The sequence below is a fragment of the Pimephales promelas genome, chromosome 14 (genome assembly GCF_988280905.1).
Source record: "Pimephales promelas chromosome 14, fPimPro1.hap1.1, whole genome shotgun sequence".
Lineage (NCBI taxonomy): Eukaryota > Metazoa > Chordata > Actinopteri > Cypriniformes > Leuciscidae > Pimephales > Pimephales promelas.
The window spans coordinates 30027673-30040917 of NC_142782.1; the positions used below are offsets into that span (position 1 = coordinate 30027673).

The window sequence follows — 13245 nt, forward strand, 5'->3', positions numbered from 1 at the left end:
AGAGTTTTCCCTGCGATTAGGCCTTGTCTCATTGAATTAGGCAAAACCACGGATTTAGTAATTTCCTGAAAAACAGCAAAAACAAATTCCCTTAATAAATCCCAAAAATGGCGATGGAAATTAGCCGTTATTTATACGGTATAAAAAAAGTATATATATATAGCACTTGTAGGCGTATAGCATTTTAGTATGTACATATGTTACAAGGAATGCATCAGAATATTGATACAGATATACTATATAAATGTGCTGCTGTTATATACTAAAATAAGTACAGCAAAACATTTATTTTGTTGACCTAAATACAATCATTATGGTCTTAAAATCATGTTAAAATAAAATTACAATGGCAACAGGCATAGTAGACTTCCAGTAGAACATTTATTTTCCCACAAGAGAAAATACTGTTTGAGACAGGTTATTTGGTGGGTAGGTAAAATCTGCAGTTTATACAAGCTTAAAATTTCTTAGAGGTTCCATCTTATAAACAGTGAACAAAAGCTACACAACTTTCTACAATAAATACAAGTTTCTGTGCTTGATGGTGAAAAAGGACTTTTACTGTCTAACAGCAAGTGTACAATATATAATCATTAACCTTCGAGCATTTCGTCTTAAAATCTTAAAAAGACCTTAACCAGAATCTTAAAGCACATGTGAAGTAAGATCTTAAAAGCCTATGCAATAGTTTATCATCTTAAATAAGAGATCTGATTTCCATCTTAAACCAATATAATTTAATTCCTCTATCATTTCACGGTCCATAAATAAATTACCTTTTTGTATCAAAAAATGAGAATATATATTTCACCATAGACAACTGTGAGTTGGTACATATACACATACATACATGATTGTATGCCGGTAATGTAGATGTATATGAACACACTCACACTATCCGATATCAAAGACAAGCAGGATACACTATGTAGAAAGTCGGTTCATCTGAAAATCTTTTTACACGTATATACACAACCTTCGTTCGTTCATTCCTCCAGGCAATTTATTTCACAATAAACAAGATAAGAAAAAAAAAAAACATTAAATTAGATACTATATGATAAAAAACATACTTATATACACAAGTGTCTTTACAATATACAAGAAGTGGTTTGTAAAACTTTAAAAAGTAATCTTAAGAAAATGGCAGTGATTCATTCAAATGTTTATATTCTTTAAGTTCATTGATTGAATCATTTAAAATATTAAATTATTCACAAATTAATTACTCTGAATGTACCCAAATGCTAAAACTATGGGTCTGGGTGCTTTAGGCTCGTCATCACCATAAAGTGACGCCTCATAAAAACCCCAATCATCAATAGAAAGAGTCGCCCTTTCGTGACCCCTGTCTTAGGAAACATCCTAAACCTGGAGAAATAAAAACAACTGGACTGAATCTGAAATGACTCCACTACTGAACCATTGCGTCCGGAACACATGGAGATAAACTAAACCGACTGATCAGGAGTTTAGTACCTGTTGCACGAGCCAAATGGCTCTGAACCTGCCTTAGAAACCCCATGTGAGTGGTACGGGAGCGTGAGGACCGATGTGGTTGGCGTTTCTGTTCTACATGAAGTTAGAGCCGACAAAACCGTGATCTCCTCGAACTCGGCTCAGGTGCTTCATAGCTCGGTCGTAGGCCACCTGCACAGACTTCCGGATACTGGTCTTCTTTCCCTCCATCATACGCAGTTTATCAGCCGTGTCGTCAACGCCAAGAGGGATCACCTTATCTCGTGGCAGCCACTGCCTGCGGACACAGACGTGAGAAAAGATAACTCCCCGACAGTTCTTTCTAAAATCCTCAAATCCAGAGGAAAAGCACAGTTTGGTGGATAAACCTAAAGGAAAACAAAGTAAATCTCCAGTGCTGTGCTCACCAGGTGCGTTTGTTGTCGAAGAAGAGAACCAGGAAGAGTTTCTCGCCGGCGTCCTCCTGTCTCTGGTCCCCCATGCGCAGTACGTCGAGCGGAGGCACAGGGATGGGCACGCCGTTATGCAGAAGACCCTCCTGAGGCATGTCTGGATCTATGATCTACGAAAGAGCAATTTCCACTCGTTTAACCTTTAAATGTCAGTGGGTTGCTATAACACTGCGTTAAACACAGTTCACATTTTGCTAAAAAGGGCACTTTTTCAAACAACAGATAGAAAAGTTGAAAAAAGGGATTAGTAATGTTATCATGTAAAACTAATTAAAGAAAAACAATACACGTATAATAAATAATAAAAGCAATCAAAATAAAACACTTTAGAATTGTTTTTTTTGTTCATCAACAGAACTGCAAGAGGTTTGTGAGTTGTTAAAATGCTAATTAGTTAAAGCTGCAGTTCGTAGCTTTTTGGGGGTTAAGAATTATCCAAAATACATAACCAGCCAGTGTTCAAAACTAACTAACTAAGCGGGAGCCGGTAAGAGGACTTTTCACGAGTGAAGGTATTATTGCGCCAAGTTGAAGTGCTCTAAAGCACTTTTTTATGGTATTCCGCCATACAATATAGTCATCAATTTTAAACGCTTAGAAAAACACAACGTTTTATTTTGTGTCACCAGCCTAGGTCGAGTTACACTAATCGAGTAACTGTGTTTCAATAGGGAAAACGAGGAAGTGTTTTGTCACTTCTCTTTCTGGCCCATATTTAATGCACTGGGCTAAGCTAAGTGCTAATATAGTTTTGCGGCAATACAGAGCGATAGAGTGCACGCACTGAGACGAGAGAGGTATTCATCAGCTCGTCTTAATTAAGGGAATAACATAGTTTAATATGAAAACCCGGTGGAGTATCCCTTTAAAAGATATTGACAGATATCCATGAGTCCAAATAATGGACCAACATGCAGTCTGAATGTAAAGCGAGTGTAAAGCGCCCTCTCTTACCAGAGCAGGATAGGATGGATATCCTCTGCTTTTGGCCCACACCAAATCCAGAGGTTCAGGTTCAGGCGCGTCCCCGTTCGACAGCACATCTACATAAAACATGGAATGTAACATCCACTTGTGCACTCAAAAACAAATATATTGACATTTCATTGGGATTCATTTCTTACCAGTCCCAGTGTAGTCAGAGTCTCCGTTTACAGTTTCTAAGAATGGTACTTTGGACAAAGCAGGTTTCCCTCTGCTCTTTTTAGGGGGTGTGACACTAAAACCAAAAGAAAAAAAGTGAGATACCTGCACAAATGGAGTTAACTGAGCTATATGATTTTAGTCCTTTTTTTCCTCTTACAGTTCTCTGATAGTCGGAGAGGAGCTGCATTCTGAGTCAGAGCCGCCATCTTTGTGCTTTCTGAATCCATTTGTGAGAGCTAAAAAAATATGGAGAAAAAGGTTAAATTAATTAAGGTTAAATTAATACAAATGAATTACCCATGCCACAATTTCAGTTGTCCCAATAATCCCACAGATCTCCCTCTAGGCCTTCACCAATTTATAGAAACTGAGATATAAAATGAGTTTGTCATGATTATGATGTTGCAAGCATGAGCATATTTACATATTATGTAAGGTAATTTACATATAACAGTCATAAAGGTGCAAGAAAGCTTGACTAAGTGGACTAAGGGGATACCATGTAAAATAAAATAAAAATAACTTCAATCCTCAACTGTAACTGGCACAAGTAAATAAAACTGCACATTTGAAAGCTTGATGGTTAAACATTTGAAAAAGAAATTGAGACTGAGTTTTATGTATTCATACAATGTACTACTCAGACAATTTTAATATTGTACACGGAACACACAATTTCGATTGCATTTTACATCACAGAAGCAATTTTTATCAGAAAAATATCAATAAGATTTTCCCCCAAATCATACAGCCATGCAAGTAAACGTCATAAGATCAGTTGTAGCACAGCATGTAAAGCAGTTGTTTTCTTTACCGGGCTCTAGAGTGAGTCGAGGGGGCGTTCTCTCACGCTCTGGACTACAGCTGCGACTTCTTACTCTCTGTTTGGCTGGGGTTGATATGGGCGGAGGTGTTGGAGGTTTTGGCTGGGCCAACGTTTCAGTCTTGATGGTGGTGGTGCAATTTGGTGTGCGAGCAGGGTCTAGGTCAGTGCCGGCGACCTCCTCCCTATTTCCATTCTGCATCTGATTGTCTTTCTCACGCTGGAGCTTTGCTCCATTCTTAGCTTTTTTGAAGAGGACGGACGTTCGCCGCCCGACCCCTCCCGTGGCGGGCCGGGACAGTGACTCGGTGGAGGACAGGCCATTGATCAGTTTGTGCTCAGGCGGGAAGACCTCGGGTTTGGTGCAGCTGTTCACAGGTGCAGCATCTGCATCGGCCTCTTGGCTCTCGCTGTTGAGTTTGAGGCGCTTGGGTGGGCACGGGAAGGACCAGGGGACAGATGTCATGGGTCGGAGAGTCGGTGGTTCTCGGGGGGTGTCTCCTGGTGGAGGGGATAAAGCCAGGCCTGTGGGCTCCAGCATGGGTGGCGGGGTTGATTTACAGTCATCTAGATAAAAAAGGGACAGCCAGACGTCAAGAAAATCTGGAATTAGACTGACATTGTGGGGGGGAAAAAAGATCAATGGTTAAATGTTTTGAAAATGAAGAAATTTTAGACATAAGTATTGTATTATTATTGCAATTTAAAAAAACAAACATTTTTCCAAAATACTCCTACAATAGTAATATTTCTTATTTTGCTTAATATATTTTGTAGGAATCATCATTATTATTATTTTCAGTCGATTCAGTTGATATATAAGCAGGCCAAATGATTGAACAAACCAAAACGTTTGTTCACCAAAGAGTAGTTTGTCGATTCAATTTCACCAGCATATCCAGTTATGACATTTCTATTAAAAATTACAAGGTCAATTTGTTTAAAGGGATAGTTCACTTTGAAATTAATTTTTGATTTGTTTTAGCTTACCTCGAAGGCATCCAAGATGTAGGTGTCTTTGTTTCCACAGTAGTTTCAATTTTGATATTTTTAGGTCAAACCGTTCTTGTCTGTCAGTCATATAATGAAGGTCTATGGTCACCACCTCAAAGAGTATGCACAGAGAAGTCCAAATTAAACATGATTTAATGACTCGTAAATGTAAGTACACATCGATGGCCTAAGACACAAAACGAGCGGTTTGTGATTACAAGAGGTAAAAACGATATAAATACTGTTCGTTTTCTCACACAAACCGCTCGTTTCGTGTCTTAGGCCATCAACGTGTACTTACATTTATGAGTCATTAAATCATGTTTAATTTGGACTTCTCTGTGCATGCTCTTTGAGGTGGTGACCATAGACCTCCATTATATGAATGACAGACAAGAACAGTTTGACCTAAAAATATCAAAGTTGAAAATCCTGTGGAAACAAAGACAGCTACATCTTGGATGCCCTTGAGGTAAGCTATAACATCCCAAAAATTAATTTCAAAGTGAACTATCCCTTTAAATTAAATGTGCATGGATGAATTATTTAGAATAAGATCAATAACGTGCATTTAGAAAATAGGGTGAACTTTGTTTCTTTATGAACTGAATATTATGAAGAAAAAAAAAACAGGACCAGAATTCTGGAATCATAACCTGAAAGAAACCGAATTCAGAAAATCCATTTCTCAATTCCCCTTGTCAAGTTTCACCTTTATCTGACGACGACGAAGACAGGTTATGTTCACCATCCATCTCTTTGTCTTCATCTTCCTCCTCATCTTCCTCTTTGAGGTCTCCATTGAGCATGTGCGAGTTCCGCCTATAGCGGACGTTGTTGATTTCTCGCCGCAGCAGGCGGATACGGCGTGTGCGTGCGCCGCTCGAGCGCATGGACGTCACCACGTCTAATTTATCTAGCAGCTCCCTCAACTGATTTTCCGTCGTCATGTGCAATCGATTATCAGGGTCTAGCAGCGTGTCGACTACACACACAAACAAACAAACAAAACAAAACCATTAGTAACAAAAGGCAAACATCATGCTGCTTGCTTTAAAGGTATAAGCTAAATAATATTATTATTTACAGAAAATGTTTTTTTATGACCAAACTAGAAGAAAAAGTGCCATGTCGTTGCTATGCAGCAGCTAAGGTGTTGCTTCAAGAAATCACACCCAAATGTATGCACTTTAAATCAAATTTTTCATATGATTTCTTGTGAACTACTCACCATCTTCCAAAGTGCAGCGGTAGTAGTCATTTTTGTGTGGCGATTCTGCCAGGTGCATGCCCGAGTCCAGGTCGAAGCCTGTGCTCTGGGCTTGTCTCTGAGCGTGCCTCAGGATAGCGCCCCCTAGGTCCCTCAGACGTATTGCAGCTTGGTAAAACACAGTGTCTTTAGCATTGTAAAGCAGGCAGTTGGAGATCATGAGGTTGAAATCAGCCTCCAGGTCAGTGACAGAGCGATATTTGTGAGCTTCCAATTTGGATTTTATTGTGGAGAAGTCCATGGGGTGTGTGATAAACTCCAGGTAATCTGGGACCTGAGAAGCCAAGAGCACAGTTTCGGTTTAAGGCTTGAAGCTTCCGTTACCATAAAGAGATATGAGACAAGAAAATTAAGATATTAGGATTTTAATATAAGAGTAGATTGTTATTTTCAAAATTTGAATGGATCCATCAGTTTGAAGCTGTTATATTAGTTCAATTTAATAACAACATTTATTAAACAAAACATTTCCATTTTAAATAAATGCTATTCATTTATACTTTTTTAAATCTCCGATTCCACAAATAAAATAAAGCAGCACAATGGTTTTCAACATTAATACTAAGAAATGTTTCTTGAGCAGCAAATTAGCATATTAGAATGATTTCTGAAGGATCATGTGACACTGAAGAATGGAGTAATAATGCTGAAAATTCAGCTTTGCATCACAGGAATACATTACATTTTAAAATATACTAAAACAGAAAACAATAATATTTTACAATATTACAGTTTATACTGTAAACTATGAGCACTCATTAAAACCCCCAAGCATCAATAGTAGTGTGTACAAATGTATATAAAAATAGACAGACCTCTTTCAAGTTGACAGGCTGGCCAAATATATTTGCATTATCTTTCTCCTGAAGCTGGTCTAAAGTGGACCGCAGCAGTACCAGGACCGGAGTTAACTGATGCTCAGTCACAGCCTGGTGAATCTTCACCTACAGAAGCAACACATGCTTATATAGACACACACATGGCTAATTTTTATATGGTCAAGGTGACATAGAAACCTGTCAGAGAGACGTGAATTTGTAACCAGTCAGATTACTCAATGTCTGATAGCTGTCTGTCCAATAAAATGTTCTTTACAAAGTGTACATCCCCCCCTTCCCCTAAATTATAATAATATTATAGTGGCGGCAAATCATGGAGTTGTCAATGTGTGTAATAATGCTTGTCGATTATTTCCTTTTCCAACCAACAATTAATGCAAAGGATGTGGCTGAAATCTGTTCATTTTAAAAATCTCTTAATCACTTTCATGTGGTTTTGCTGGGCTGAAAGCAGCCAAGTCAAAGCTAAAGAGATGACTAAGTCTAGTCAAGCTTACAATATTTGGCAAATCAAGTAACAGCCTGAGTCTTTACACTGCAGCGTAATGGTGATGGTTCACACAAACACACATTGAGTATTCTCTTTGATAACAGATATAAATTATGAAATGGTTAATGGGAGTGAGCAACTAGGAATGATTTTCGAAAACCAATTAAGAACTAGTACAAGATTGAACCTAATTTTCATGAAGATAGGCATCATATTTACACCAAATTGTCGATATAAAAGGGTTAGTTTACCCAAAAAATTAAAAGTATCCCATAATTTACTCACCCTCAAGCTATCCTAGGTGTATATGACTTTCTTTTTTCAGCCAAACACAATCAGAGTTAAATATCCACATTTATAACTTTATAAACTATAATAACCAGTTTCCGGTAACGGCCTTACGCAAGTCTAGATCCAACGGTATACACCTAGGATGGCTTGAGGGTGAGTCAATTCATTTTTGGGTGAACTAACCCTTTAACTGCTTAATCGTCTTATTTCTGCAAAATTTACTGCAAAAAAAAAGTCTTTGTGCCACTTGCACAAAGCTAAACATGTGTCTTTTTTCATTAAATAGTTGACTTCAGCATTTTATGTTGCTTCATAAAAGCCTATTTTGCAAATGATCGTTCACTGAGAGTTGAATGGTGTGTTTTCAATCAATTCATCTTGTCTCGTGGGCCAAAAATAGACTCAGCGCTGCTAAGGCATGCATTTTGAGTTCTGAAAAATGTAAATATGAGTGCAGGCATAACTACACACAGGCCATACAAACATGACTCAAGTGAGTTTACATATCTGGTTGTTATGGTTTATTCAGGGTAACTTCATACATTGTAATATACGATCTAATAATCATACAGAAAATGTCAGTGTGTTACCTGCTCTCTCTTTAGTTTCTCTCTCTTGCGGATGAGCTCAATCAGAAGTCGCGCTCTCTCCAAATCATGACGGAGCTTCTGCCAGTATTTCAGCTCTTCTCTCACAGCATTCAGCTTTTCATCTGGCTCCGCCTATATGCAGTTTATAAGATACAAAGATAAGCAAAAACACAAAATACTGAAGTTGTGTTTAAGAGGTGTGGCTTATGGATACAACTAGGGCTGCACAGTTAATCAGAGGTATTAATAATATAGTATAGAGGGTATGCGCGTGACGTCAGTGTCGGCCTGCAGTTACTCACAGTGAGTGGCAAAAAGACTGAGCGGCTGTATTTGTTTTCAGCGTGAATCCCGCAAAAACCAAACACAACACATATAAAGTGGGAAAGAGCTTTGCGATTGACTGTACAACTAGATTTTACAAAAAAATTGGAGGTATATTTTTACAGACTGCTATAGAAAGAGGAGCAAATGGATCGCTGCAATTCACAGAAACAACTGGAGTCCAGTCAGCGAAAGGTGGATTTACAGTTATCATTTTGTGTCAATATGCTGAATTTAGCTGTAAAACCATACCCATATATTTTGTATTGTTATATATATCAACAACTCATCAATTAAACAAGTATCATTGCATATTCTGCATTATTGGATGTTTTTTAATAAACACTGACCAAAACGAAAATAAAGTTTTAGGGCTGGACGATATGATGATATATAAAGGCTATATATAACACTGATAAGTGATCACCTGGATTTCGACCTACCTATATTCATATTGTATTTATATCAAGCGTTCACAGGCAAATTTGCTTTATGTTTAGGTCTATATTGCTTTTATTTCCCCGATGTCGAAATCAGGCAAACATAAATGTCAGGCAACACGATTCCTGGCTGCATGTCAATATTCATGGATCACTGGATCTTTAGTAAGTTGTAAGGAACACTATATTGAGTCAAACATTTAGTTTAAATTGATAAAATTGTTGGTTTTAATTGCATTTTCACAGTTTCCCCTATTAAATCTAGTCACGCAGCAGATCACAGCAGGGTTGTTCCAGCGGGAAAGTGACATCAATGCATTCCCTCTATAAAGTTAATATAAGTAATAATGAAGTTTTAATATAACTACATAAAAAACTGCTATTGCATTTTAAAAATCAAGATTTATATCAGAATAAAAATGCACAACCTTTAAATGTGCTTAAACACTGACCTGTTCTGCAGTCCTCTGACCCTGCATATGCGAATGTAAACGACGAATGAGAGGCACTCCGTTGCGGGACTGGCGCTTAAGTAACCAATAGTTGTGAAGTCTCTGCATGAACTGATTCTTCCTCTGTATGATCACATCTTTAAAAATTTTGTTCAATCTGTAAAAAAACCCCAACAAAATAATTACATAAGTATTAAATATGTTTATTACATAAGCTTATTTTTAAAAATGTTTAAACACAAATTATATACATTATGTATTGTATGTCTGCTAAATAAAGAAAATGATATAAACACACACCTGTGAGTCGGTATTTCCGGGACAGTGACCAGCGGTGTTGTGACTTTTTTGGACACTTCTTCCTTCTTTCCTTTCTTCTGCTGCTGCTTAGAATCCAGTTTATTGCTTCGCCGTTGCTTCTTCAGCTGTGGCGTGTGTGTGTAGGCACTGCGACCCCTATTAGCCCTACACCCCAAAACCCTCCCCCCGGTTTCATCATCATCTGACCCGTCCTTCGCGGCTGGTGAGTGCGCATCACAAAACGCAGTCTTTTTCACCGAAAACGTAGTCCCATTCACAGTAGTCTCTCGGATTGGCTCTATTTTCATAAAGAGCCCCGCCCTCTGCGCACAGGTCACATGGAAGGCCGTGTAGCAGTTGGCCTTGTGGCACTGGATGGATGCTCCACAACCTTTCTGCTTGCACAGGTAACACGTTAGCTTCCACCTAGCCGGTGGAATGTTGTCCACGCCCTCAATGGGCTCAAGGAAGACCGTGTTGGCAAAACACACCTCCGGGATCCAAATAGCGCAGACCACATGCGCCCATCGTCCGTCACTGGTCTGTTTAAATGCTCCGCCCCGGTTCGGGCAAAGCACGCAGTCCACGGGCCGAGAGGGCGACTGCAAGCAACAGCGGCAGAGCCATTGGCCCTCTGGGATGTAGGGAACTCCGTAACACTCCTGGTGCACAGCCAGGTTGCAGATGTCGCAGAACAGGATGACGTTACTGTTGAGACACTCGTCGTCGAGACAGACGCAACAGAAGGCGTCTTCGTCAATGATGCTCTGCGAGGGCGCTTGGCTTCGGGACTCCAAGAACGACTCTTTTTCCAGACGGTCTATTAGGAGTTCGAAAGTGTCGGGCGATACTTGTGGCTGGCCTTCTGATGCCCGTCTATCGTTCAGCAGCTCCAGCCAGGCCACGTCTTCCTCGTCCATGTCATACTCCGCATCCGTGTCCTGCTCCTCACCGGACTTCTCAATGTAGCGGTAATATGACGAAGGGCGAGGAGGCGCCTCCACTGGTTCGTAAGACTCTTGTTCTCTGAAAGTAGGCTTGGGTAAAGCACTATGGTGGCTGTTCACATTTGACTGTGTCTGAGATTGTCCGTGTGAGTTGGAAAAGTGGTTTTGCGACGAAGACGATGATAACTGCTTCACATCCTTCTTTTTACCCCTGTGGGCCGCCGATCGGCGCGGCGAGCTGACGATGGCGGTCACTGGTGTCTGCTCACTGTTCTCTTTGTTGCTGTTACACTCTGCAATGTCCTGAGCAGTCATCTCATCTTCAGTGATCACAATCAAGGGGTCAAAGATGCTGATCCGATGCAGTCTTCCATCTAGGTCCACTTCCACGATTTTCTGTGCCTGGGCGTACGTTAGGGTTTCTCTGGTGGGTGAAACTTTCAGCCGGTTGGGAGAGGGTGAGCGTGGCTGCGATGCCCCCATGCCTGATGTACCCGTGTCCGCGGCATCACTTTGGCCCCCGGACAGGCCTCCCCTCCGTCGTGGTTTTCTCATGGGCACTCACACCACGCAGCCCCTTGTACCTTGACCTGTGTGAAAAAAGGAAAACAATAAACATTAGATTTATTACTTACAAAACATTACAATACCAGTGTGCAATTTTCACACCATGTCTTGCCGTGCTAAAGCATCAACAGAAAAAAAGAAAAAAAAAATGTATTACAAAAAACACACCTTGGGCGACCAAGTCGTGTGTCTGTAAATACTGCATGCGCTCATTTCCTCGGCTGGAAGTGGTCACAACCCGCATTTTACATGACTTAAAACAAAACTGTAATTGTTAAATATAATATTGATAGATAAGAAGACCCTTTTTGTGGTTTTGTCATAATTTTTTTTTTTTTTTACATATTTCAGGAATTGCACGATTTAAAAATCCTGTACAAACACGTTTTGAGAACATTTCTAATTGCTTTATGCAAATATTTCATTTTTGATTGTTAATAAAAATTATTAAAAAAGTAATAATTTTGTTACAAACTAGAATAAACAATATGATAAAAAAAAGGTACAAACTATTCAAAAGAGCAAAGAAGCCAATTAAACTACACTGCAGTGTTTTGTATAAATTTAAAAAATAAGGCTATTGTGAACTGCAATAGTATTATTAATAAGTATAATACTTAATATATATTATTATTATACTCTGCCACACTTTTTTTGCATAATTGAACCAGGCCTTTTGCAAAAAATAATAATAAAAACATTGCTCCTTTTATTTTGTGAAAGAACATTTGTATTTGTATTATGTTAACATGCATAAAGAGAATTGAAAAAATGTCTACAAAGTAGATTTACCAATACCACATAAGAATTAAACGAAAAACTCATTGTGATTAAGTATTCAGCAGAACAAAAAAATATTTAAATTCTTTAAAACAGTAATGTTTATAGAAAATCTACAGAACTTTGTATATGTTTATAAGTTCTGTCAACTATCATTTGCTATTTATACTTATAAATCCATACATTTCAAAACGAAATCAATATATGGGTATGCAACTGTATCAATCTCTAGTTAAATTCAGCATACGAGATTCGATTACTAAAACTCATTGGAAGGATTAATTTCAGGCTGGTCGCCAATTTAGTGTGTTTTTATTTTTGCTGTCCAATGGGCGGGACTTTTGATCTCAAGGCCTCTAGCAGTTCGCACTCTTTCTGTAAACACTAAACTCGCTTTAAAATTGTAATACAGTGTCACATGGCCGTTATACGTCCGTATAACAGCTGCCTCAAACACTTTATGAGGGATATTACAGATAGATAGATAGATAATCTTTATTCAGGACACACAAGATGGTCCATAGCCCTATACATATACCATAATATTACAAAGTGCATTAAAAAGAAAAAAAAGAAAGAGAGAGAGAGAGAAAAAAAGGAAGAGAAAAGAACAGAGTTCTATAAGATGACTACATAGTCAGTATTCTGCAATACATACAAAAAAGTGTTCAAATGTTAACATACAAACTAAAACGCCAATGATTCCACAAACCAGAAGTGAACCTAACAGCACTCAATGCCGGATTCACTAGTGTTTTGATGATGCTGTTATGTGACTCTGCTAGTCTACACATACATTTGTACATGAGATTCCTGAGTACAGCAGGACATGTGGATACGTTAACACTTACACACATTTGACTCGCACTGCCCCCTCGTGGCAATTTAAGCAGCAACCGCAACCCATCATTATATGCCACCTTGAGTTTCTGCAGACTACTTTTTTTATAACGCCGCCACAAGTGAGCAGTGTACATCGGAGTACAAAAAGCTTTAAAAAGTCTAATCTTTACAGAAAGTGAGCACATATTAAATTTGCGATTCAACATATTAGCTTGTGCA

General features: G+C 38.7%; 1 protein-coding gene across 1 annotated transcript in view; it reads right to left on the reverse strand.

The window, feature by feature from the left end:
* Positions 1-362: 362 nt before the first annotated feature.
* brpf3b (bromodomain and PHD finger containing, 3b) overlaps positions 363-13245 on the reverse strand; it is a 14495-nt gene continuing 1612 nt past the window's right edge. The window contains exons 2-13 of the mRNA XM_089119820.1: positions 9890-11426; positions 9590-9746; positions 8374-8505; positions 6979-7107; positions 6125-6437; positions 5606-5878; positions 3892-4467; positions 3235-3313; positions 3056-3150; positions 2886-2974; positions 1887-2041; positions 363-1756 (exon numbers count right to left, since the gene is read on the reverse strand). Of these exons, the coding sequence (XP_088975946.1) occupies positions 1573-1756; positions 1887-2041; positions 2886-2974; positions 3056-3150; positions 3235-3313; positions 3892-4467; positions 5606-5878; positions 6125-6437; positions 6979-7107; positions 8374-8505; positions 9590-9746; positions 9890-11391 (3684 nt within the window). The 5' untranslated portion in view covers positions 11392-11426 and the 3' untranslated portion in view covers positions 363-1572. The remainder of the gene's footprint in view (positions 1757-1886; positions 2042-2885; positions 2975-3055; positions 3151-3234; positions 3314-3891; positions 4468-5605; positions 5879-6124; positions 6438-6978; positions 7108-8373; positions 8506-9589; positions 9747-9889; positions 11427-13245) is intronic.